This window comes from Fundulus heteroclitus, chromosome 4 (assembly GCF_011125445.2).
Source record: "Fundulus heteroclitus isolate FHET01 chromosome 4, MU-UCD_Fhet_4.1, whole genome shotgun sequence".
Taxonomy (NCBI): domain Eukaryota; kingdom Metazoa; phylum Chordata; class Actinopteri; order Cyprinodontiformes; family Fundulidae; genus Fundulus; species Fundulus heteroclitus.
In genome coordinates this window covers 2112017-2138215 of record NC_046364.1, presented here as the reverse complement: position 1 = coordinate 2138215, position 26199 = coordinate 2112017, and the positions used below count along the sequence as shown (strand labels likewise).

General features: G+C 42.4%; 1 protein-coding gene across 6 annotated transcripts in view; it reads left to right on the top strand.

Moving 5' to 3' along the window:
- LOC105937705 (SH3 and multiple ankyrin repeat domains protein 2) overlaps positions 1–26199 on the top strand; it is a 308586-nt gene that overhangs the window by 88175 nt on the left and 194212 nt on the right. For all 6 annotated transcript variants that reach the window (XM_036135850.1, XM_036135847.1, XM_036135849.1 and 3 more), the window contains exons 3-4: positions 3105–3332; positions 16506–16709. In XM_036135850.1, coding sequence (XP_035991743.1) covers positions 3105–3332; positions 16506–16709 — 432 coding nt within the window. The remainder of the gene's footprint in view (positions 1–3104; positions 3333–16505; positions 16710–26199) is intronic.

Genomic DNA, 26199 nt, shown 5'->3' with positions numbered 1-26199 from the left:
TACACATTACAGGATGAAGTCCCCAGCAGGAAACCAGAGCGAGGAAAGTGCAGAAATCTCCACAAGAGGCTCTTCATGGTGATGAAGGGAAGTGGTAATTTTCTCAAGAACTTATAATAACTTGCATGTTCGCGTTTTATCTTTTTTCTTTTCCATTCCACCCCCCACCCTTTCTGAACTCGGAGGAGGGATGCTGACACGTTTTTGTCACGATCACAGAGAGTAGCTCAGTGGATCCATCATCAGAGAAAGCGTGACCTCCATCTGTTATTATCAGACAGCAGGTATCTGGGATGATGCAGCCCAGCGTCAGCCGTCACAGCTAAACTGTACCTGCCCAGTAATTCACCACAGATAACTCCAACGTGATCATTTCCACCAAAACATCTCATCTTCTTCTGGCTTCAAACAGCTCATCTTTTATCAGAGTTAACATTTCAGTGATCAGTGTAAACGTTTGCTTTTACCCCGGGGAGGGGGGGGTTGCAGCACATCCAGAGTCCAGAAAGAATAATGGAAGAAGAAGAAGAAGAAGTAATTTCTTTTATTGTCCCAGAGAGGAGAAATTCAGGAGTCTCAGCAGCAAATGGAGCATGCAGATTCACACAAAGTTGAAAAATACAAGAATAAGAGACCAAGAGTAAGGGCAGATTTACATGATAAGAATAAATACTGTACAGTTATCACTAATAGCATAACTGTAAACAGCAAAAACAGCAGGGATGTCAACTGTTCTGGAGGTCCTCCTCCAGTTTGCCTGCATCTGGAAAATCTCCAGAAGGCTCCGTGTTGACGTCAGCTAAACCTCCCCTTTAATGTCTCAGCATCACCGTGAGGTACGGGAGCTGCACAGTCCAGGAGAGGAAGGACCTAGCAAGGTGGTGAGGACAAAGCAGGGCATTGTGGGATGCCGTCTGCAGGATTTAGACTTTGGATCTGCAGAACGAGTCCAAAGAAGGTCCAGACGCATCTCCACTGATCCTCCCCTCCCAGACAATGCGCTGTTTGCTCCTCTTCCATCAGGTAAACGCTTCAGAAGCTGTAAATCCAGAAACAGCTTCTTCCCCAGAGTTGTGAAGGCAATCGCCCCCTGATGGGAGAAAATCAGCCCACTGTTACTAACCGTCATACGTTACAATCGCCTTAATGTTACCGCCTACTGCACACTATCATCTAAATATCTAAATGCACATTTCTGTAAACGAAGCTGCAGCTCATCATTGCACAATAAGCACCTTATTACCTCATTATCTGTCATCTGTGACACATGAAGGACAACTAGTTTATAGAAACTTTTGGATCATCTTTATCTTTTTATTTTTTAATCTCTCCTGAACGCTACAGTGAAGAAACAAACACTGTAACCCTTGTTCATTGGCTGTTTGTTTCGTTTGCTTGTCTTTCTTACGAGTACTCTTAGCCGGAGTGACTAAAAAGAAATTTCATCACAGTAGCACTCGGTGACAATAAAGAATCTTTGAATTTGAATGAGGGAGGTCCTCTCTGTCTCCCTGAGGCAGAAACATGGCCGCCCCACAGAGGAGCTTCATTTCCTGTCTCTTTCTGTCGTCCTCTCTAACAGGGTTGGAACGTATGAACCAGGACATCAAGACCTTTTAGCCCCTCTTCTTTACCAACAACCTGGAGCCACTTATTCTAGATTAAAATATTCTAAAATGAAGTTTTAAAAGGTTGAGTTTCAAATGTTGAGGTGCTGAAAACTGTTCTAATTCTCAAAACCTCCTGCTTGCTTCCTTCCGGCACACATCGTCTCTCTCTCTCTGTATCATTTTAATGTACAACGTCAAATCCATATGTATATAAGTCACCCTAAATCTCTGCTTTATTTCTTTTTTCTCCTCAACCCACTGTATATATGTGGACACATTGTATATACCTCATGCACCTTTTCCTCCTTTTGGCACCTTCTTTTGATAATTGAGCTGATGTGACACGTGAATTTCTTCACTGTGAGATCAATGAAGTCTGTCTTATCTTATCTTATCTTATCTTATCTCTCTCTCTCAGCCTACTAATCGTTTTTGGTTGATGCATCAGTTTATAAATCTACATAAACCCACAGCTTCAAATCAATTTGATTTTCTTTTTCACTAAATCAAGTGGGTCTGCCATCTTCTGAGCTTTGTTATTCCCAGAATTCCCTGTGGGAGCGTGTTTGTCTTGGCTGGGGAAGTTGACATTTCGGGAAAAAAAATAAGGAATCTTCTTATTGAATATTATAAAAAATGTTTCCGTCACAGAGTAACACCTTCATCAAAGTGCACAAAGCGCCCAGCGACCCAGAAATCACTTTCCCTAGACTCACAAAGCCCCCCCCCCCCCCCCCCCCAGCCAGAGGAATCTGTCCACTGTTCTCTGTTCACCTTCCTGCTTCCTGTTTAATGTCTGCAGACAATCTATGGGTAAAAGGAATAATGTTAAACCCAGTTTTGGTAAATTCTTTACTAAAAATATCCTGTTTAAGGTTCAAAAGGTATTTAAACTTTTGTTTTGTAACCAAGTCTTCTTTTTTATACCAACTTGTACTGGATAACATATTAAAACAGCACATTTTGTGTGTTCTGTTTAAGATCTTCGCTTTTAAGGTGAAGAACCTATGGATGATGATATTTTTGGAGAAGGCGCAGATTGGAGGCGTTTCATTAGGACCAGCTTACTTCCTAATAGATGCGGGTTGCTTTAATTGCTCTGGATCTGGAACTCAACCGTTACGCTGAGCCAGATGATCATCACGTCTTATGGGTCCAGATTCAGACTATTTCACAAGTTCTAATCCTGCTCTGGTCAGCAGACGACGCCTCTGAGCTTCGACTGATGAGACGTTGGGCGTTTTGTCTTCTGACCCTTAAATCATGCTGAGATGTCAGTTAATGCAGACCTGCTGCTAACTGGCTAACATTCAGTAAATCCTAGAGAAGAAGCACCTTATTTGTGAAGCTTTCCAGTCATGGCAGTCTGAATAAAGGAGGATAAACTAGCAGTTGTGTGGTTTTGGGGCGATTGATGCGGTTCTCATGGGAGCAGAGGGAATTGCTTCCTACCAATAACCTAACCGTTCTGTTCCCTTCTGTTTCTTGGTCCAGCTGAACCCGCCGGCCCTGCTGAGCATGCCCCGGAGCCCCACCTCCAGCGAGGAGGAGATGGCACATAGCTTTTCCGATTACTCCGACGACTGCGCCTCCGACAGCTCCCGAGAAGAAACCATCTACGAGACAATAAGGGCGACCGCCGAGCCATCGCAGAACCACATGGACGACATTCACATGAACTCGCTGGTGGTCCGGGTCCTCATCCCGGACCTGCAGCAGACGGTGAGTGTCCCTTTAGAAGAGGGATGGGTGGAACCAAACCAAAAAATTAACTTTTTATGGATCCTCAGGGACGCTGTTAGAATAATGAAATGTGGGAACTCAGTCCGGTTCTTTGTTTCTGGGATTGGCTGCGTCTTTTCCTGCTTCTTCCAGGTGAAAAATGTTAAAGATGTGGCTGTAGTCTACCTGTTCTGCTTTTACTAAACTGAACAATAATATCAATCCTTCTCAACTTTAACACGTTGGTGTTCTGATATTGTTGAAAGTGATTAATCCTCCTCCTCATCTGTCCAGATCTCTAAATGTCAAAGTTACCTAAACATAGAGGAATATGTTTTGGTTTGTCCAGCCACTTAACTCTTACCTATTAAGCATCTTTCGGGCATTAAACATTCTTAAACTCAAAGAATGAATGGCCCTATATTGGTAACAGGGATGAACCAGTTTACTACAGAATCAGAACATTTCTTTTAAAGACAGAAACCTGTCAGGTCTGGGTTTTGTTCCTGTTTCTTAAAGACGTGACTTTCATCTACACTTTATCTGCTGGAGATAGCAGGACTATGAGCTTTTAAAGAAAGAGGCTTCATGCAGGTGAAAGAACTGGACTTAAAATGAATGAAAAGCAGGAAACCCTGATCCCGTTTCAGGAAGAACGGCCGATCTACCCTGAGTAGAACGCTGCTCTGAGTAGTTCTTCCTCACTCTGCCATTCTCAGCGTTTTCGGTTTCAGAACAGGTGAAATCAGTCAGGTAACTAAACTCAGCGCCTTATCAAACCTGAGTTGAGCCCGAGCAGGAGAGAAGACGTCTTACGCATTTCCCGCGAGTGGAATTAGAAATCTTTAATGAAGGCAAGGCAAGGCAAGGCAAGGCAAATTTATTTATATAGCACAATTCAGTACAGAGACAATGCAAAGTGCTTTACATGATTAAAATATTGGAAAATAAAACAGAATAAAAGCAAGTAGGGATAGTGTAGAAACAAAAAAGAACATTTGAAAACAGTAAAACATTTTAACTTGAACATTCAAAGGCAATTCTAAACAAATGTGTTTTTAATCTTGATTTAAAGGAACTCAGGCTTTCTGCACTTTTACAGTTTTCTGGAAGTTTGTTCCAGATAAGTGGAGCATAGGAACTAAATGCTGCTTCTCCTTGTTTAGTTCTGGTTCTAGGTATGCAGAGTAGGCTGGAGCCAGAAGACCTGAGTGGTCTGGAGGGTTTATACGCTGATAACAAGTCTGTGATGTATTTAGGTGCTAAGCCATTTAGAGATTTATAGACTAACAGAAGTAGGCATGAAGGCATATGGAGAATATTAAACCATAATTAACAAGAAGAAACAATGTTGTTGCTGCAGAAAAAGCGAGCTAGCTGCAGAGAATTGCTGAAATATGAGATATGAGAGTTATTTGACGGAGAATAAAAGCCGTGTCCTCACACTTCACTCATTCAACACCCAGAAAGGGTGTTGAATGCGTATCTGGGTGCACCCCTGACAGGCTTAAAAAGATTGTGGCAGCAAATTAAGATTTATGAGAAAGTATGAAAATACAGTTAAATAAGGTATGGTTTAGTTCTAAATTAATGATACGTTTAACCTTAATCAACTAAAGCATTAATTGGCTATATTCAATATATGCAATTAATGATGGAAGGTTTGAGTTCTTAAAAAAACTGATATGTTCATTAATCTTTTTGCCAGAATTTGGCTTCGCCCATCCTTCTAATAATGAGTTGACACTGATTTCTTGTAGGTGTATAATTTGTGCCAACCTCACTTTCAGTGGCAGGATAAGTTAAGTGGGACACAAAAACCTATGAGCACATTTTTCAGTGATTATTACAACCAGGAATGGATCCATTTTAAATTCAACAGATAAATTAGCATAAACCAACACACTAGAAATGCCTTTTTATAAAAGCTAAATGTATTTTCATTTTTTTACATAAAATTATAAATAAAGGCTCTAATAATGTCAATTTGATGAACACAACATATTCACATCAAGCCTTCAATGAGCCAGAAAGGACAACCAACATGTAAACGTAACGTCTGCATTTCCAGCATTTTGATTGGTCGATCTGAGCTTCAGTCACATGGTTTTTGCCCCACAGCTGTCTACTAAAAGCATGTTGGGCATGCTCACTGCTTTCAGATGTTCATTATTTAAATAAATGTTGGTGGGCCGGCCCGTTTTCTGGCAGACTAGGATATATAGACACAAATGTTTATAACAGAATTTTATTGGTAAAGGAATCTGTCTTGTTTTTTTTTTTTACAATATTGCTCATTAAAGAACGATCATATCCCACTGATTTTTGTGAACACAGAGCTCCACAGCAACATCTGGTGGGACCTGGTCTCAATGGCCCTAAATGCAGAGACGCCACACCTCACTTCATATTAATCATACAGACAATATTTATATTTTTACTGAAGTGAAGAGTCCACTAGGTTCAGGTCCACTAGGTTCTGCAAAAGCTTTTTCCCTGCTGCCATCAGACTGTTGAACTGCTGAAGTATAAAAACGGACTGTGTACCACACACGACCCGCGAATTTGCACATTTGTATGTATCCTTCAATATCGCTGCTGCACTTTTTCCGGAAACGTACTGCAAAACTGTTTACAATGCAACTGTCTATTGTTAAATCACTGCTGCACCTTACTGCATAATTGTTTACATTGCTTACATTGTCTTTACATTTCAATCTGCCTACTGCTCACTGCTGCACTTTATCCGAAATTTAATTGAAAGTTATCCTGTATTTGACTGTGATTTACCACTGCATTTTTCTTATCCTGTACTGTAAATTCACTGCAAGGTATCCTGTAGAGTTACTGCAATCTTTCTGAGCTGTATGAAAAAACGAAATTTCGTTCTGTATGCACTCTGTGCTACAAAATGACAATAAAGAAAGTCTAAGTCTAAGTCTAAATGTGCCGTAGCCCTGACGGTGTTGGCTGGAAAAAAATATGAACGGAAACTAAAATATATAAATGGAAAATTAGAGCTGGAAGTCTCAAAATGAGATACGGAATTCTGTTGAGATTTTTTATTAATCTTGTTGGTCTGTGACGATGGAACACCTTTAAACTCTACAGTAACTGAGGGCAACAGTAACATTCCTGACATACAGCTGCCTCTGAAAGATTTTCTGCATCACTTTCGTTATAAAAAGCGGCCAGTGGCATAAAAGCGAAGTGCAGCACAAAGAAATTGTTCTGAACTGAGAGCATCCCGTCGTTGTGTTAGAAAAGCGATGTGCGTGCTGCGAACAATGAGAAAAAATCAATGACAGCGGCAAAAAAACGGTAACCCCTGAGAATATATGAATCCAGAAATGATTAGACATTTAATCGTGGTCTGATTAGCCTCTCCCATCAGATTTCTGTGGAGTATTTGCGCTCCAGCATACAGGCTCCTCCAGAATAAGACTGGGCCTTTTATGACACTTCCTTGTGCAGATCTCAGCTAAAAAGAATGATAAACTCAGATTTAGCCCTAACAACCCTGCGCGGTAGCAGGGTCGAGTTACTTGGTGTAAAGGGTCAAGGCTTTTGAGCTTTCTGAAACGGAAAAGCAAGGGTATGCAGGAATTTGGCCCAGAAACTACTCTGAACATCCACTAACCCAGCGTTCTGAAACAAAGCCCTGAAAAGACTTTTATGGAACAAATCTACTTCAGCTGATTCAGTCCAGATTTGCTGCAGCTATAGACAAGATGTGGTTGACTTTGTGATGGTTTTCGTGTAGATCTGCAGTGTTTATTTGGAAAAATATTTAGGCAAGGCTCAGAAAATTTTATTTTCTTTTGCTTTTGCAATAGTGGTTTCACTTGAAAAATATTCTGTATTGGCTTATCTTCAAACAATCACAAAAATTAACTTTTACACTTTATAGCTGTGGAGCTGTGGGTTTGTAATTTCAGGCAGAAATTGCGCCTAAACCCTTCTGGGTTTGAGGGGTTAAAATAAAGTGCAGTGTGAGTGAAACACAGATGTATTTCCAGATGGTAAATGCTTTTTGTTGTTTTTTTTGCACATGTTCTTCCTTCACATTCACTGATCTCACTGAATTCACAGATCACTCCAGCTGCCCTCACTTCAGCTTCTTTATTTACTTCTTGGCTCTCTAATCTAAACACAAATGAGTCAGACATATGCAAATTGATCAAGTATGTGTAAGAAACAAGAGGAATGTGCCAGCATTGCCAAGAAGGTGAAAATGTAGTTTAGTAATCTTTGTTTTTCCTCCCCAAATGTTGATAAATATCTATAATTAGGTCTTCTTCCAATTTATCTTCGTATAAAATGCAACTCCTGGCCATTGGAAAGCTGCTGCTAATTATCGGCTTCCTTAGAGCCTCTCTTAGGTTTTTTCAAAGTCAGCTCATCACATTATTTTCTCACCTCTTTGTGTTCAGATGTGAAGACTTTAATGAGGTGCGACCAATCGGATCCACGTTGCCTCGTTTTCCTGATAAAACGCAGAGGAGTGTGAATCATGAGTGGGAGACGTGGTGGGCTTCAAATATACTTGTAGTTTTTAATTTCACTGCCAAGTGAAATATTTGATCATAAGCAGCTATGGGAAGGTTGTTTTTTTTCCCCAGATGGTAAAACTGGAGACATTTTCACCTCATACTAGAGTCTGCCCTCTTTCTCACACTGTTTATGTTTGGGTCTTTAAATGTTTTCATGCATTTTAACATCTATGGTCTGCAATAAATGGACCTTGCAACACTCATGAAGATGTCATGTCATGCATTTTGCTTTTTATGGATCAAATATTGTTTCTAAGGACTCTGCTGAAGTCATCACCACTGAAAGTAAAGAAGCAGAGATAAAACTCAGTTAATCTGATGACGCCTGGGTTGTTGCCAGGCTCCTCTGTTCATCATTAATAATATACAGATCTAACTTTAGGAAGCAGCAATGTGCAGTTCCTCTACCATTTACAGTTTATGTGGAAAATACCCGCTTTGATAAGAACTGATCATCCTGGGATGGTAATAATAGACTCTAACCTGAAACTGATTGAAATGCCTGGAAGGCAGACAGCAGCTCTGTGGACGGATCAGTGTTTATGGACCAAACACTCTTCAGAGACAAAACTTAACAGCTTTCAGTATAAAACGAGAGAAAGCTTCGGTAAATCACTGGATCTGATTCTGCGGGTCTGCGTATAGAAAGCTCAAGTGACCTCTTTTTTTCACTCAGGCATAGTTTGTAAATAGTAGAAATTATTTTACAGTTTAACCCACTTTGTTCATGGTGGTCCTTAATATTTAGGTTGTCGCGCCTTGGTTTTCTGGACTTTATCGGAGGAAAAACCTTTTCTTCTCTGCTTGCTGTTGGACAGTCACTGAAAAGCAGTCAGTTCACGACAAAACTCCGCTCGAGTCCGCTCGTTTTGACCCTGCTCCTCCGCAGGGCCGGAGAAACCCGGGCTGGCCCTGAAAAAGCTGGTGCTGAAATGCTTGCAAAGCGAGCCAGACCGAGGCAGTGGAAACGGGGCGTTTAGTATTTAGTATCAGTAAGCTTGGGTCAGTTAGGCAGGTGTTTAAATGTGATTAAAAAGTCCAAGTCAGTGTAGCTTAACGTACTTGATGTGTATTCTGGTTGATTTAGGTGTCACTTATGTTAATTTGGCCTAGTTCAATCATTTTGTAAATATTTCTAGCGCTGGAGGATTTCTGCTTTTGCTCCTCCTGCAAGTGATGCTCATCAAAGAGGAAGAGCAGCGTCGTCGTTTCTGCAAGTCGTTCAGTATACAGAGCAAAATGTTACATAAACTTCAAATCTGCCCAAAATGAATGCTTATAAAGTCAAGCTGTGCAGCCAGGGTAAAATAAGAGGAATTTATTTAACTTTTCCTCTGCTGCCACTTGTTGTACACAGGTAGATTTCTCTATAGCAGCATCTGCTGGTAAAAAGAAGAACTGCAGTCACTGTGGGCCACCGGGAGCGGCAGAACATGATGCAACATGTTTGATGGCAGAACTGACATCAGAGGCTAAATCTGAGCAGAACCATAGCTTCAATCTTACCGGACTTAAAAAGTTTGTCGAAATTCACAAAACCCATAATTCTTTCAGATTTCGTTGGCATCTGCTTTAAAGTGGTGGCCCGATACCAGCGTCAAGTACTCGTACTTGTAAAAGCAACCCGGCACTATGAACCAATACCAATTCCATGCTTGATTATGGGCCAGTATAGAGACACCAGTCTGTACCAGGTAGTGGTGCTGCACACCAAGAGGTTGTTTTCTGACCCTCCAAAAGAAAAGAACAGAGAAGATATCTGAAGCTCTAACCAAATATATCGCCGTTGATGGTCCATCGTTTTCAGTGGTCAATGATTTTGTTGTGTGTGATCTCTAAGTACCAATTTATTAAGTACTCAGTATCGGTACTTGGAATCAGCAAGTAACTAAACTGATGTACCCGTACTTTTACTCGGTCTGGGAAAAAAAACGTCTTTAAAGTATGAGTTTACTTCCTGTCTCCCTCTCTGCATGTTGCATCATGTTTTAATCGGATGAAAACAGCCTGAACACAAAAATAGCTTCACAATTACTTCTATAACTCTTCAGTGACGATGCAATAACCATAATTAATTATTGATTTTGAACATAATTGGAAAATAAAAATAAACAAATATAACAACATGACACCTTAATGTTATGCTCAGAACCATATCAGGAAGATTGTCATGTATTCATTCCCTTTTACTTCATATTTTCATTTAGAAAGTCCTCAGCACTGAGAGATAACTGAGCTGTAACTGTGTTGGTTTGGCTTCAGTCCTAAAGGAAATCCACAATTCTTCTTGTTTCTCTCTAAAAACGTTAATCTACTCTCCTCCTATATGAAGGATTCACTAACGATAAGTTTAATATTTCTAGATTAAAATAAAAGTTTTTATAAATCAGTGGAGTAAATTAGTTTGTAAAACGTGTCTCTGCAGGTTGTAGACATTTTCTTTCATTATAACAGAGAAGAATCTGCTTTTGCTGGCAGGCTCACTTCCAGCTGCAAAATAAACACAAGCAAAAGGGATGAAGTGAAATCAAATCAAAGGTGAAATCAGTGTTCGAAAGCAGCGCGGGAAGATCAGAACCCATGATTGTGTTAATTCATCTGTTCCTTTTATTAAACACATTCCTCTGAAGCAGATTATAGCCACAGGGACTGAGCAGAGCAGCATCTTCGCCGTAAACGGTCGCTGCTGTTTGCCTTTGCTGGGGTTCTCAGAGAGGCTTTATCCTCAAAGAGCCGCAGAGCCTCTGAGCTGCAGTCTTACTCTGAAGAGTAGTCAGATCTGGCGCTAATGCAGCCCTGGCTCCGGCTCTGCTTTGGACCAGTTTTAGTCCCTGGGGATGGAGAAATGTTTCAGATAGTCCAGCATGTGCAGACAGAATGAACCAGGAGCAGAGAAAAAGAAAATAAAGAGACACTGTCACAGCGACGGCTTCCTCACAGCTGCTTCATTCTCACTCCTCCTTTGTCCACTTTGATTTTCCACTTGGATGCCGCTTTTCCTTTCACATCTTTTCACTCTTGTCGTAAAAGTGAACCCAGCTTGGACTGAAACACACACATTAACAGCTGCTTCAGAGCACTTTGAGAAAGCCCTCTGAAAGTTGCAGTAAATGAGAGCCGAGCGTCGCGCTCCGCGTGTTTTCTGCTCTGACCCTGAGATGAACTCCTGAAGCTTTGCTGCAATTAGCGCAGCGGTGATAATTTGCAGCGTACAACATGTTTGCACGAACACACGTGTGCTCTGAGCTCTTTCACATGTATGCGCTAATAGCTCTGATTGAACATTCCTCAGTGGTGCCACTCAATCACATGATGAGGTGGAGCCGTGCACTCAGACATCAGCGGAATAATCCAGGCGAACGGGAACGTTCATGTCAGGCCAACCGGCCTCTTGCTCCAGCTGGGATGTGCTATGCTAGCTGGAACATTTAATGTAAAATCACAGCCAGTTTACATCGTGCATCATGCACGATCTGAACAGCCACAGCTGTTTTCTCTCTGTACCTGGAAGATATGAATCACAGATTGCCACATAAAGCACTATTTCATGTCTTGTTCGTGTTTTAAGTGGATACCATGCTTTAGATAAACAATACTGTTGCTTTTCTGCACACCAGATACTGTAGTATACATAATTTGGTGAAAGTCAGACTGCCACAGGGTTTTTCAAGGTTCTGCACCAAGAACATGACGACTCTAAGACTCATCTATTCTGTACATATTACATATATTACCAATGCAAAGTAATTTGTGCAAGACTTTTTCAAGTGTCAAAGAAATAACACAGCATTTATTCATTTATTTGTTATTGAGCTTTCACCTGTAAATGGACATTTACTTGTAAATATGCCAGCTGTAGCTAAGCCTAATTCACCTTACCTATATTTATGCTATGCAGACACTTTGTCTACACTGATGAAGATGAACTAACATAACATGCAAAGTGGCTCAAGTGGAGAGAGGAATTTGACTAGTGTCTCATGCAATCACAGCGTACAGAAATTAAATATAAGTATATAACCTTTAAGAGAAACAAAATGAAGGATAAATGGAGCAGTATGTGTATGTACCTCCGCTTTCTGTATAAAAAGGAAGAAGTAAAGGCAAAGACGACCCCAAGTCACTATGTCAAGTCACTATGACTCGAGTCCGAGTCCAGGTTCGAGTCTCCAGTGTTCAAGTCCGAGTCAAGTCCAAGTCATTAAAAAAAATCAGAGTCAAGTCCAAGTCATTAAAAAAAATCTGAGTGGAGTCACTATTGATCAAGCCGAGTCCATGTTCCATTGTAACATTCCATTGCATTAATAATTTAGATATTAAAATCATACACCAAATAATATTCTAATGACATATTAAAATTATAGCCCAATTCTCAATTTCCGAGTCAGAATGATCTGAATGTAGGAGTCCGAGTCCAAGCTCGAGTCATCAGTGCTCAAGTCCAAGTCAAGTCACGAGTCTCTAAATTTAGCTAATGACTCGGACTCGTGTTCGAGTCTCGGACTCGAGTACTACAACACTGGAAGACGATTCCAAAAGACAGAGAGTTACTTTAGGAGAGCTAAACGTGGCTGTAGGGCGCCTTTAGCCATCAGCAGGAACGGCTTCTGCTCCTTTGTGCAACGAAGAACAACATGTAGAGCCCTAAGTGACAGAATCAATTTCTTCCTATTTAGACCCACATTACATGTTAAAAGGATAGGGAAATATTTCTGATACATAATATCAGTAAACGCATTAACTTTGTTAGACCATAACAGCAACAATTTTTTTAATGCGCGTTAAAACACACACACCGTTCCTAATTTTTTTTCCCCACAGCGTCTCCGGACTGTGTATTTTACCCTCGGTGCTTTCCGTAGTTCCAAGAATGCTAGAGACTGTAGCAAAACAGATCCGCGCTCACTGTTGCCAAGTCCGCTTATTTTATGCGACTTTGAGCTTCTTTTTTCTAAAGTCACTTGTAAATTGCATCAGTCGCGGGTTGCAGGTTTTTTGGGCTTGTTTCTGAAAGGGAAGTTGCTTCTTTGGGCTCTAAAATAAGTGACGATAAACACGAGTTATAAAGAGACGTGCTTGCACTACAGACACTTCGAGTATAACCAGCTGAAATATCCCTGCACCTCATCACAAGCTGTAGCGCATCCTGACATAGGAGCCAACTGAGTTATGGCAGAGTAGCCGCTCTGCGATATTTTCTGCAGGTTACAGCTGCAATAACGGTGATAACTGCTGAAAGTAGATTACGTGGTGCAGATCACCATTTTGAGCAGAGATTGGTTCTGAAGATGAGTTTTTACACGCTGATAACGTTGCAGAAACCCAACCTGTAAACTATACTTTAATGCTTATTAATTAGTTTGACAAATTAAGGCTGAATCACGTTGCCAGATGAAGAACCTGGAGTTACAGCATCACCACATGAAGCTGTGCTAAACAGTTCTCTTTAAAGGGTTTTAAGTTCCTGTCCAGTGGAAACAAAGTGACTCTGGAATGACCTGGAAATTAAAAATTTTTCCAGGCTTTAAAAAAAAACTGTGTATGAATGTGGATACAAGCAGTATGCAAAAATATCCAAAGAAATTATTGTTGTTGGTTTGTAAGCTCAGGATTAGTGAGAGAGTGAAAAAAATTAACAATAAAAGTTGTGGCTTTATTAAAATGAAAATTTAGTATTACTTTAAATGTAAATGCTTAATATCCTGTCTATCTTTGTTTAATAGGCAAAAAAATATTTCGGCATGAAATATTTATTTATTTACACATATGTTTCCACATTGTGTAAACATCAGGCGGTTATGATTAGTGATTTAGACATTATTGGCCAGAATTTAACATTTTATGACACCAGGATGTTTTCATTCCAATTCTGAAAAGTGCTTAAAAATAAAAAATAAAAATATTTTTTGTGCAAGCATGTTTTTGCTAGCGTCATATTAAAATGCCCAAATAGGCTTTTACACTTTCAGCAATAAAAAGAGAAAATATGCGTTTCATTTCGGATTAATCTCGAGTTAACTATTGAAGTTATGCGATTAATCGCGATTATAATTTTTAATCGTTTGACAGTACTAATTATTATATTTATAACAGCAATATTAGTATCAGTTAATGGTGTTGGCCTACATTTTCAAATTGGTGTATCCATAAATGGATAATGGAATATTTGTAACTTGACTCGTACTCTTGCGTGAAAAGATTATTAAGATGAATGAGCCTCTCTTCAAGCTTAGGCTCCCTTCCCTGGTTGAGCTAACTCATTCTGTTGGTGCTCAAGTTCTAACAGGGAGGGTTTGCTTACTCTAAGTCTGACCTATCACCCAGAATGCATTGCAAAACGGGCAAAAACAACATGGCTTCTGGAATCAAACCTCCATGAAAACTTCACCATGTTATGGTGTCACTTACTTTAGGTTGGAGGAGGTTTAGGAGGAAGTACCTGTGGGCTTTATCGCAGCAGGAAGACGTAATTCCTCTGACCTGAGCACCTCGGACTCATCCAGGTGTGCTGGAGAACGGAGCTGCTGAGGTGATCAGCAAAGGTCAAAGGTCTGTTCAGCGTTAGAAGATAATTCACGCTTTGTCTCCATGCAGATCTAATTTAATCCCACGCATCACTGGATGTTTACTGTTCATGAATAGAAACGGAATGACATGGAAATTCACATTTTAAACTTTACTGCATCAGGATTTTATGTGATAAAGCAGCAGAAAGTAGAGCGTAATATGAAGTGGAAGGAAAATGATGCATGTGTCGCTCCTTCTACCTATAAACTCTGAACAGCTTCCCTGTGTTTGCTGAATAAAAGCAACCCCACAGCATGATGCTGCCAGCACCATGTCTCACTGTGGGGATGCTGCCTTCAGGGTCTTGGTTTTTGGGTTTTGCATGTGGACCAGAAACATTGGTCTCATCTGAGCAGAACTCATGCCTACAAGGCTTACAACAAACTGCAAACAGGACTTTCTATGGGTTTCTTCTCATCATTCGTCCATAAAGGTCCGGTTAGTGGAGAGCGTGACTAATAGTTGACCTACCATGTCCTGGTAGGTCTGCAGGAGGTCCATCCTCTCTCCAGGTCCAGATGATGATCAGAGCTCTGGGAGGTTCTGTAGAACCTGACCTGCTGTAAACTGGACCAGAACTTCCTCCCTGACCCGTCTGCTGAGTTCCCTGGTCTCCATGATGCTGATTGTTCTCCAGAAAACCTCAGAGGACACAAACGCAGCAGCTGGGTTCATATCCAGATTAACTCTGTTCACCAATTAGGAGACTTCTGGAGATAATTGCACTGGATTTTTATTTGGGAGTTTTTGAATAAAGTGGTTTGAATATAAATGGGTTCCATACTTTAGAGATTTTTATTTGTAAAAGAACACCTTCTGTGTTGGTCAATCAAGTAAATTAAGTTCTCAGTCTGCCAGTCTGATAACTTTGTTTAAACTCACTTTTCACTCTCCAGAATAGATACATTATTTACTGAAGATAACAGGTTCTTATTAATAACTCACATTTTACAGGATAAAAACCCAAACTGCTGTTCTGAGCTTTACTGCTGGCTGGTTTATTCTGTCCCAATAATGACTTTTAATTTAAAACAGCTGTTCTGTGAAAGGAGTTTTTCTAATATTGCGTCGCTTTCTGCTGTGTTCATGTTTCTAAAGTCCGGCGGGTCCTGCGTACTGAGCCGTTTTATCACAGACGCCATATTCACGTCTCTAATGAAGCTGCTGTTTGTTGCTGAGGAGGCGACGATAACGGGAGCGGATTTGTTTCCGTCTGAACAGACCCGTCAGGTGCCAGACATCTGCTTCTGTTTGACTCCTCCTCGTGTCTGCCCGCTCCACGCCAGGCGTTGGGATTAGCTGGGCGGGCTTCAGGCCGCTCAGGGCTGCTATCGCCCAGCGAGCAGCTCGTCCAGCTGTAAACACTCGCAGACGCCTCCTCAGCGCAGCATCCGTAATCCTCTCAGATCCAGGCGAGGGCAGAAATCCGCCATTGTTTGTTTGTTTCACTTCAAGCTGCAACCAGGACCGGCGAGCGGGCCAAAGAGGTTCTGTCAATTACACCCCCAGTGTGCAAAGTGACCCCGCTTAGTGTGCTGCTGTAATAAATTCAAACTGCTTGGCAGCGTGAATCCATTCAGAGGAGCTGGGACTGGGTTCTTCTCATTAAAGCACCGGGTGGATGTGTGAACCGGTCCTATTGGGCCCCATTGTTCTGTGGATACTCAGGGGAGTGGAAAAGTGTTTGTCCCCGTCTCAGATTTCTTAAATTTTTGCTTTTTACTCCCACATAAAACTTCTAATCTTTAAAGAAACCTTTAAATCAGACAAATATAACCTGAGTTTAGGTCTCAGAGAGGCTCTTTGGTAGTGACTTTGCGTGTTGCTTTTTAAAATCGTGTTGCCTACTTCGTGCTGCCAGTCAGGTTCTACATAAAGTTTATAGGGTCAGGTTGGTCTTTTTCTGAAACATTTACTAAACCAAAAATAGAAGAAGTTTGCAAAGGGGACCAAATACTTTTCTCCGGCCCTACACACCTCCTCCTGTTTATGATAATAAATGTAGAGCTTGCGATGTTCGGATTTGATCTTCTCTCCCTCTGATCCCCGGCAGAAATGCATGCGGTTCAACCCGGACGCGACGGTCTGGATCGCCAAACAGCGGATCTTGTGCACGCTCAATCAGACCCTGAAAGATGTGCTGAACTACGGACTTTTCCAGCCGGCGAGCAACGGCAGGGACGGCAAGTTCCTGGACGAAGAGCGCCTCCTCCGAGAGTACCCACAGCCAATCAGCAAGGGGGTCCCCTGTTTGGAGGTAGGCTCCTCTTTAAGTCACGTAATTTGGGTTTCTAATGATTTAGGCAAGCAAAAGAGTTGAATTAGTCGGGCTTTTCAGAAATGGATCTGCTTTAAATAAGGTTGCCTCATGGTATTTCAAAGCAAATGATTTTCTCTGAGTTTTTCATTGTGATTTCAAACTAATTCACCACAAATTTCTTATTTGATAAGCTAAAATGAAAGTAATAGATCAGTGAAGTACAGATGAAAGCCTTTTTTGTAGTTGTTTGCTGCTTTGCTTTGAATCTCTGGCTCCGATATTAAAGATTAAAGCAGAAATGATGGCATCACAGCTCTGTGGGGTCAGATTATTTTTGTATTCCTCCTTTTTGTGTTAAAAGTTTTCTAAAATTGTGCACTACACTCCGCTAAACCAATTTGCTTCTCTCTTTGGGTAAAATATATCTATATTAGAGCAGAAAGTGGTCAAAAAAAGTCATGACAGTTACAAAAAAAGTTATGTTGAAAATACATAAAATTGATTTATTTTCTCATAATGAAAAGTTATATAGTAAAAATAATCTTCCTTTGTCATTGCAACTTTGTAAATCCCAGTGAAATGTGTCCTCTTCATTGAACCTGTCCCTTAGGGAGCTCTGGGCAGCGCCGGGGGAGCATTCTGGGTCTAAGGGTCTTGCTCAGGGACCCAGAGTGGCAGTCTGTGGGAATCAAACCGGGGAACTCGCTGCCCCTCCAGGAAACCAGCACCCTGCTCTAAGCACTAGGTCACCTCTACCCTTAATTTGGAGGAGAAAAGAAGCAGCAGCAGTCTGGGAGAATATTTTTTTAAAGCTTAGAGCGTGTTACGACCCGGCTCGACTGGTCGCAACAAAAAAACTGGGGGACACGGAAACAGGCAGTGCTTTCAGCCTATAAAAGGCATTTATTTAAAAGAATCAAAAAACTGGTCTAGACGTCGGAATCAGACGGCAGCTCGAATGGGGCGATCACGCCTGGTCCCTCCACACCAGGAAGCCCAGACCCCAACCTGGTCTGGACTGGATGGCTGTCTGCAGCGCGCTTGCTTCGACCAGGGGACTCCCCTCCTGAATGGAACGGCGCTCCTTAAGTACAATCCAGGTGGCCGCATAATGGAAGCGCCTCCCACTTAGAGGACCTTAATTGATAGAATTAATCGACAGTCATAGCACACCGGACCGCGCAGCAGGGCCGTCACACCCCCGCCCATAAAAAAGCAGGTTCTATATGGAACCCTGCTCCAAACTCAAACGTGTAAAGTAAACCCAGCCACCCTTAACATATTGCTCTTACCCACGTTATACTCAGCTGGATTGGTTTAATGTACCGATTTCCTCCTCTGCTCACTCTCTAGACCAGCAACTGGTGCACTCAGAAGCTTCTTTAAAGGCACATAGAAAGGAAACAGGGACAAAAACAAGCACAAAAACAACCAAACGTGCTACAAAAGTGGAGCGCGAGATAACGCATCAGCTATGACGTTGTCTTTTCCTTTAATGTAACGGATATCCAGATTGTAAGACTGCAGGAACAATGACCAGCGAATCAAACGCTGATTTGGACATTTAAGGGAAGACAAGAACGTCAGCGGATTATGATCCGTAAAAACCATGATGTTAGCGCCACCACTTAAATAAACATCGAAATGTTTTAAGGCTAAGATCAAAGCAAACGTCTCCTTCTCGATCACTGAGTAATTCAACTGATGCTTATCGAATTTTTTCGAAAAGTAACTCACCGGCCTACCAATACCCAGATCATCAGTCTGTGTAAGGACAGCTCCAGCACCCACATGACTGGCATCCACGTAAAGTTGGAAAGGATGTTTAAGACGTGGTGCAGCCAATACAGGAGCAGCACAGAGGAGCCTTTTCACCTGCTCAAAAGCCTGTTGACAAAGGGTGGACCACTCAAACTTTACATCTTTGCGCAGCAAATTTGTCAGAGGCACCACCACAGATGAGAAGTTTCGACAAAAACATCTGTAGTATCCCACCAGCCCAAGAAAACGCATTAGCTCCTTCTTTGTAGCTGGAACAGGAAACTGCTTTACCGCCTGAACCTTTGCTTCAACAGGGCGGACCTCACCTTGGCCAACCACACGACCTAAATAGGTAACAGTCGCCCTTCCAAACTCGCACTTGGCCAGGTTGACCGTTAACCTTGCCCCCGCCAAACGAGTGAAAAGCTCTCGGATGCGCTCCACGTGCTCTTCCCACGTGTCAGAGTACACCACCACGTCGTCCAAGTAAACCGCACAACCAGTCATGTCACCAACCACTCTGTTCATTAGTCTTTGAAATGTCGCCGGCGCATTTCTCAGACCGAACGGCATTACCGTGTAGGAATACAAGCCTGTAGGTGTAACAAACGCTGACACTTCACGTGTGCGCTTTGTCAATGGCACCTGCCAGTAACCCTTTAAAAGGTCAAATTTACTGACAAAGTTAGCAGAACCCACCTGGTCAACGCAATCATCCATTCTCGGCAAAGGGAAACAATCTGGTTTTGTAACAGCGTTAAGCTTGCGAAAGTCTGAGCAGAAACGTAGAGTGTTATCAGACTTGGGGACTAGAATACATGGCGATGCCCAACTGGACATACTTGGTTCTGCTATCCCATTTTGAAGCATGTAATCTACTTCTGCATCCAAGTGCTTACGCTTCTCCAGATTCACCCTGTAAAACCGCTGCTTTATTGGTTTAGCATCACCCACATCCACATCGTGTTTGATCAAATGTGTGCGACCAGGTGTGTCTGAAAATAGACATGGAAAATCCTGTATCAATTCCGCTAACTGTTTAGCACGACCTGCAGGTAAGTGAGCCAACAACGTGTCCAACTTGCCCAAAGTTTCAGAGTTCTTAAAACGCCCATGAATCAGAGAGCTGTCCAACCCATCCACGTCACTGTCATCCCCCACAAGTGACAGTGCGCTGTCCGTGGTGCCGAAAGTCTCGCTCCTTCCAGCAAGGTTGTTTACGGCACATGCAGGCATGGCATCATTACACTGTGACTGAAATAAATCATCACAAGCATAATATGGTTTTAATATGTTGACATGACACAACTGGGTTTTCTTTCTCCGCTCTGGCATAGAGATTAAATAATTCTGATCGGAAACCCGCTCCAGAACTGTAAATGGACCAGTGAATTTTGCCTGAAAAGGAGAAGTCATAATTGGACACAAAGCCAACACTTGATCTCCGGGAAGAAATGTACGCACCTCTGCACGCCGATCAAACAAACTTTTCATTTTTTCCTGCGCCACAGTCAACTTCTCTTTAACAAGTTCCCTTGCCCGATACAAGCGCCTTCTAAAACCATTAACATAATCCACCAAGTTTTTCGGTGGAACAGGCTCTTTCAGCCCGTCCGCCACCACAGCCAACGGACCCTTCACAGTGTGTGCAAAAACTAGTTCATTTGGGCTAAACCCGGTACTTTCCTGGGTTACCTCCCTGGCAGCCAGCATCAGCCAAGGCAATCCTTCCTCCCAGTCACCCGCCAGTTCTGTACAGTAAGCGCGCAGGAGAGACTTCAGAGTCTGGTGGAAACGCTCTAACGCCCCCTGACTCTCCGGATGATACGCTGTTGCTTTATTGTGTCGCACCCGTAGCTGTTTTAGAACCTGACTGAACAAATGTGATGAAAAATTAGTGCCTTGGTCAGACTGTATTAATTTAGGGATACCAAACACCGAAAAAAAACTGAGTGAGTGCACGTACCACCGACCTAGCTGTTATTGTACGTAACGGATAAGCTGCTGGGTAACGTGTACTTTGACACATCACAGTGAGCAGATATGATGACCCAGCCTTTGAGCGGGGTAACGGACCCACGCAGTCGATTATCAAATGCTCAAATGGCTCAGATGCGGCAATAATTGGGCTCAAAGGGAACGGTTTCAAAACCTGATTGGGCTTGGAAATGACCTGACAGACATGACACACCTTAACATAAGATGAAACGTCCTTTTTCAGACGAGGCCAGAAAAAATGTCTTAGAACTCGGTCATACGTCTTACGTACACCAGAATGGCCAGACTCGTCATGAGCAACTTTTAACACTGCGGAGCGAAGTTTAATGGGAACCACTATCTGAAACACCGGTTCCCCCACAATGTCAACATGTGGTAACCATTTTCTCACCAACAACGAGTCCTGCAGGAAGTATCCACATGCACAGTCTGTCATTTCACTGAGTGGGCGAACCTGATCGAAAAGATTCTTCAAAGAAACATCGGCTTGCTGCTCCGCGACAAACTCACTGCGAGATAGAGAGAATGGAAAATTAGACAAAGGCAATTTAATTTTCCTTGCACCTTTGTCCTCTTTCTCGCTCTGAGCGCGCACCATGGCCCTGGTAACCGCGCATGCGGTAAATACATTTGCGAATACTCCATTAGTCTCAGTCTGAGAAATGACTCGCTGAATGGGGTCCGATGTAACCAGCCCACCTAACGGCACAGTGTCCGCCCACAAATGCGTTCCAGCTAAACCGTTTCCTAAAATCACAGATACGCCGTCAATTGGCAAAGCAGGGCGCACAGCTAATTGTGTGATTCCAGTAAATAGTTCGCACTCTAGAGACACTTTATGTAACGGAACAAACATTACATTTAATCCCATTCCCCGAATCGGGACACAGGCACCTGTCTCAGACTCAGCCGAGAACGGCAACACGTCAGCTCTAATGAAAGAGTCAAACGCTCCCGTATCTCTCAGGATCTTAACTCGAACCTTTTCCTCGCCACTTGGCAATGACACAAAACCCTCACGAATGAAAGGCAGATATGAGACACCCACTTCAGAAGACCGATTTTCCTTCGTGTCCTCCAAAGAACTCCGCACCGGCGCAGCTAAACCTACTCCTTTCGGGGCAGTTTGAAACTTTTTCGTTTCAACTTTCAGCCGATGACAATTTGCTTTAATATGTCCGCGTCTGTGACAGAAATGACAAACCCGCTCATCATCCCGAACCAGTAGATTTTTAAATTGTATTGCCTCCAGTTGATTAGCGACACCAACCCGATCACTGCGGCTCACATTTTGACCAAAACGCTGTTTAAAACCCACAGGACCCGAATAATCCTTATGAGTCAGCACGTACTCGTCCGCCAACACTGCCGCCTCTGACACGTTCTTAGCTTTCTGCTCATTAATGTAGGTTGCAATATTTTCCGGTAAGCCATTTTTAAATTCCTCCAACAAAATGAGGTCGCGGAGCTGATCAAAGTTTTTAACATCTTGCGCAGCGCACCATCGATCAAATAAAGCAGTTTTAACACGGCCCAATTCAGTGTAACTTTGATAGTCGGCTTTTTTATAGTGGCGAAACTTTTGTCTATATGCCTCAGGCACGAGTTCATAAGCTTTTTCCACTGCACTCTTTACTTTATCATAATTTAAGCTGTCACCAGGTGACAGCGAGGCATAGGCTTCCTGCGCTTTACCGGTAAATACGCACTGCAGAAGCAGCGACCAAACCTCCTTAGGCCACTTCAGCGTCTTTGCCACACGTTCAAACAGGATGAAATATTTGTCCACATCCAACTCACTAAACGGTGGAATCAAGCGAATACATTTGTTTATGTCAAATTCTGCCCCAGTAGCACTGCCGGCCTGATCAACAGAAACGCGAGCAGAATCGCGTCTGGCAGCTGCCTCCAATTCCAATTTGCGCATCTCAACTTGATGCTGCAGCTCTTTCTCTCGAAGCTCCAAACGACGCATCTCCAATTCCAACTCCATTTTACGCACATCAGCGTGAAACGTCCCAACTTCACCCTGGGTGGTTGGTTCTGGAGGTGGTAAAATGTTTTGCTCAACTAATGCGGCATACAGTCGCCTTTTAATAATCTCCTTCCTCTCCTGTTTAACCACAGGTAGGCCTACTTCAAACTGAGCAGCAATAGCTATGAGATCGTTTTTAGTAGCACCACTAAACTTCTCCAAAGAAGGTTCAGCTACAAAACCATCCAGATCAAATTCCATTTTAAAGCAAAACTGTAATCACGCGTCACAGGAAAAAACACCCAAGTTAAACGGCAAAAACAGTGTAAAGTGAAAGTAAATTGAAACAAGTGCACAACGGGCCCAAAGCAACCATGTCCCCACTATACTTTACCTGCCTGTCACGACTCACCTGCCTAACTAATTCCTGGCTCTTCACGTGGATTGGCGGCGGGTTTATTAAGCACCAAACCAGTAAGAAATTAATCTCACGGATTGCCCCCGAGATCACTGCCTACACAGTGAACGCCAACCGCAAACCACCACGACACTACCAAAACAACAAACAGGTGAAGTCTAAAGCGACAGCACCACTTAGCCTAGCAGGAGACACAATCACTAAAACAGAACCCACATTGATGCACAAGCCCCAAAAAACACTTCACTCACCTGTATATTGGATCACTCCACCAACCTGCCACAGCTGCCCACAACAAACTAGTTAACAAAGCCGTGCCACACCCACAACAGTGATGTCACTGCTCGCTTCTACAAATAGAAACAAGATGAATAAAACATCATGCAGTCAAACGAACAAATCTCTAAACTGTATAAATTTAGTTTTTTTTTGTTTGTTTGTTTGTTTTTTGACGAGCCCCCATTTGTTACGACCCGGCTCGACTGGTCGCAACAAAAAAACTGGGGGACACGGAAACAGGCAGTGCTTTCAGCCTATAAAAGGCATTTATTTAAAAGAATCAAAAAACTGGTCTAGACGTCGGAATCAGACGGCAGCTCGAATGGGGCGATCACGCCTGGTCCCTCCACACCAGGAAGCCCAGACCCCAACCTGGTCTGGACTGGATGGCTGTCTGCAGCGCGCTTGCTTCGACCAGGGGACTCCCCTCCTGAATGGAACGGCGCTCCTTAAGTACAATCCAGGTGGCCGCATAATGGAAGCGCCTCCCACTTAGAGGACCTTAATTGATAGAATTAATCGACAGTCATAGCACACCGGACCGCGCAGCAGGGCCGTCACAGAGCGACATAGTAGTGCATATGAAATTTATATTTTTCTCTTTTAAGACAATTAAAGACAAACTTTATATAAATACTGCAGGTTCACATCAAAGGTTAATGAGTTTTACAAAACAAACTAATCCAGTTTATATCCTGAAACACACAGTCATGGCAATCCAAATAAAAAGATATCAGTTACATTCCTATTTTGCTAGTAGGTAGAAAGTTATTTAAAGAAATCTGTCCGATTGCATCGAGTCATTAACTTTGCAGCAATTCCTTGTGCTGAACATGCATGTGGCAACAGTGGGAAGGAAAACTCACCCTTTTGAAAAGAACACAAAAGAATTAGTATTTTTTTCACGCAATGAAAAACAGTTTAGAGGCTTTCATTTGGCAGTGTGAACATAACATATATATACGCTCACCGGCCGCTTTATTAGGCACACCTGGCTAGTACCGGGTTGGACCCCCTTTTGCCTTGAGAACCGCCCTAATCCTTCGTGGCATAGATGGATCCATGCTTTCATGTTGATGCCAGATTCTGACCCTAACATCTGAACGTGGCAGCAGAAATGGAGACTCATCAGACCAGAAAACTTTTTCCAATCTTCTATTGTCCAGTTTTGGTGAGCCTGTGTGAATTATAGCCTCAGTTTCCTGTTCTTGGCTGACAGCAGTGGTACCCGGTGTGGTCTTCTGCTGCTGTAGCCCATCAGCCTCAAGGTTCCACCTGCTGTTCCTTCAGAGATGTTCTCCTGCAGACCTTGATTAGAATGAGTGGTTAATTTAGTTACTGCTGCCTTCCTATCAGCTCCAACCAGTCTGGCCGTTCTCCTCTGACATCAACAAAGCATTTGGCCGCTCACTGGATATTCTCTCTTTTTCTGACCACTCTCTGTAAACCCTAGCGATGGTTGTGGGTGAAAATCCCAGTAGATCAGCAGTTTCTGAACTACTCAGACCAGCCCGCCTGGCACCGACAACCATGCCACGTTCAAAGTCACTGAAATCACCTTTCTTCCTCGTCCTGATGCTCGGTTTGAACGGCAGCAGATCGTCTTGACCACGTCTGCATGACTAAATGCTTTGAGTTGCTGCCATGTGATTGGCTGATTAGACATTTCTGTTAACGAGCAGTTGGACAGGTGTACCTAATAAAGTGGCCGGTGAGGGTACATAGAAATACAAAAGCAGCACAGAGGCACTCATCCAGGAGTAATTGCCCTCTTACAGAAACATTAACGGTTTAACGGCACTAGCAGCTCCTTTAGCGGCTTCATCTAGGAGAGAAACAGCTAAACAGATCAGCTCTGAGCCAGAATTTAAATCTATCTATAGTTAACCGCAGCAAGAGCTCCTCCAGCTGCTTTATGTGTTTTATTTCCTTTACAGAAGAGGTTTGATGAGATGGACATTTTTCATCTTTGTCTTTGACAGTGTTTGACGCCTGCAGGTTTAAAACAAAATCTTTAAACAAAAGATGTACATTAAACCACTTTCACATCACATTTTCAGCCTACAGGTGTTCTGTATATCTAACATTTCGTTAAACGCTGTGGACTGACTGAGGGGGTGAAGTTGACCCATTCCCGTTACGCCTGTAGTCACAGACCTGCAGCAACCATAACCGCTCCAGCATTATTTTCTGAAAGCCTTGTGGACAAACTGGACTGTCTACTGTGATAAGAATGATGAAAGATCTGCAAAGGAGACTCTGTGTTTCTGTGACTAGCCCTGAACTAGAATCTGACTGAGCCTGAAGATTAATATTAAACCAGAATCCTTAAAGCATGAAAAACAACATCTGAGAGTTTATTACAGAGACTCAGCAGGGATCCTGAATCTTTTGTCTATAAAGTGCATAATCTCAGCTTCGCTTACTTGTTTTCTTCTAAAATCATATCTTAGATCCTGCTGGGTGAGACGCTGACAATATTCCATAATAAAGGTCATTTTGCAGATTGAAATAGACGTATAGAAGAAGAAAGATGAGGAAAAGCATTATTTCACATGAATATCTATCCGTGAAATCCTGGTCTGCTTATGAACAGATATAGATGGTAAAATACATTGATGTGACATCTTTTCTTCCATAAACCATGTTTAAATAAGAGTCCTAATCTTCAGAGACTCCTCAGAGTTTTGTTTCTTAGCAAATGTTTAAAACACCAAAAGCCTTTCGTTGCTCTTGTTGGGATGAATCGGTAGAAATGTCACCGTGTGAAATGTTTTCCAGCTCACATTTTATCTCACATCAGCTGCATTAAGCTGATCCAGATTATCAACACAGTGCAGCTTCACTGATAATAACTGTATCCAAAAGTTAAACAGATGACATTTAAAACGGGCTTTTATTAAATGCATCATCCACTCTTTGGGGCTATTATACCCTGTTGTCCTCAGCATGGGGGGGTGGTTGAAGTCTGCTCTATTGGAGACATTCGGATAATTGTTTTTAATCATGAGAACGTTTATTCTGACTTTCTAATTCTTTCAGTCAGCAGCAGTGAC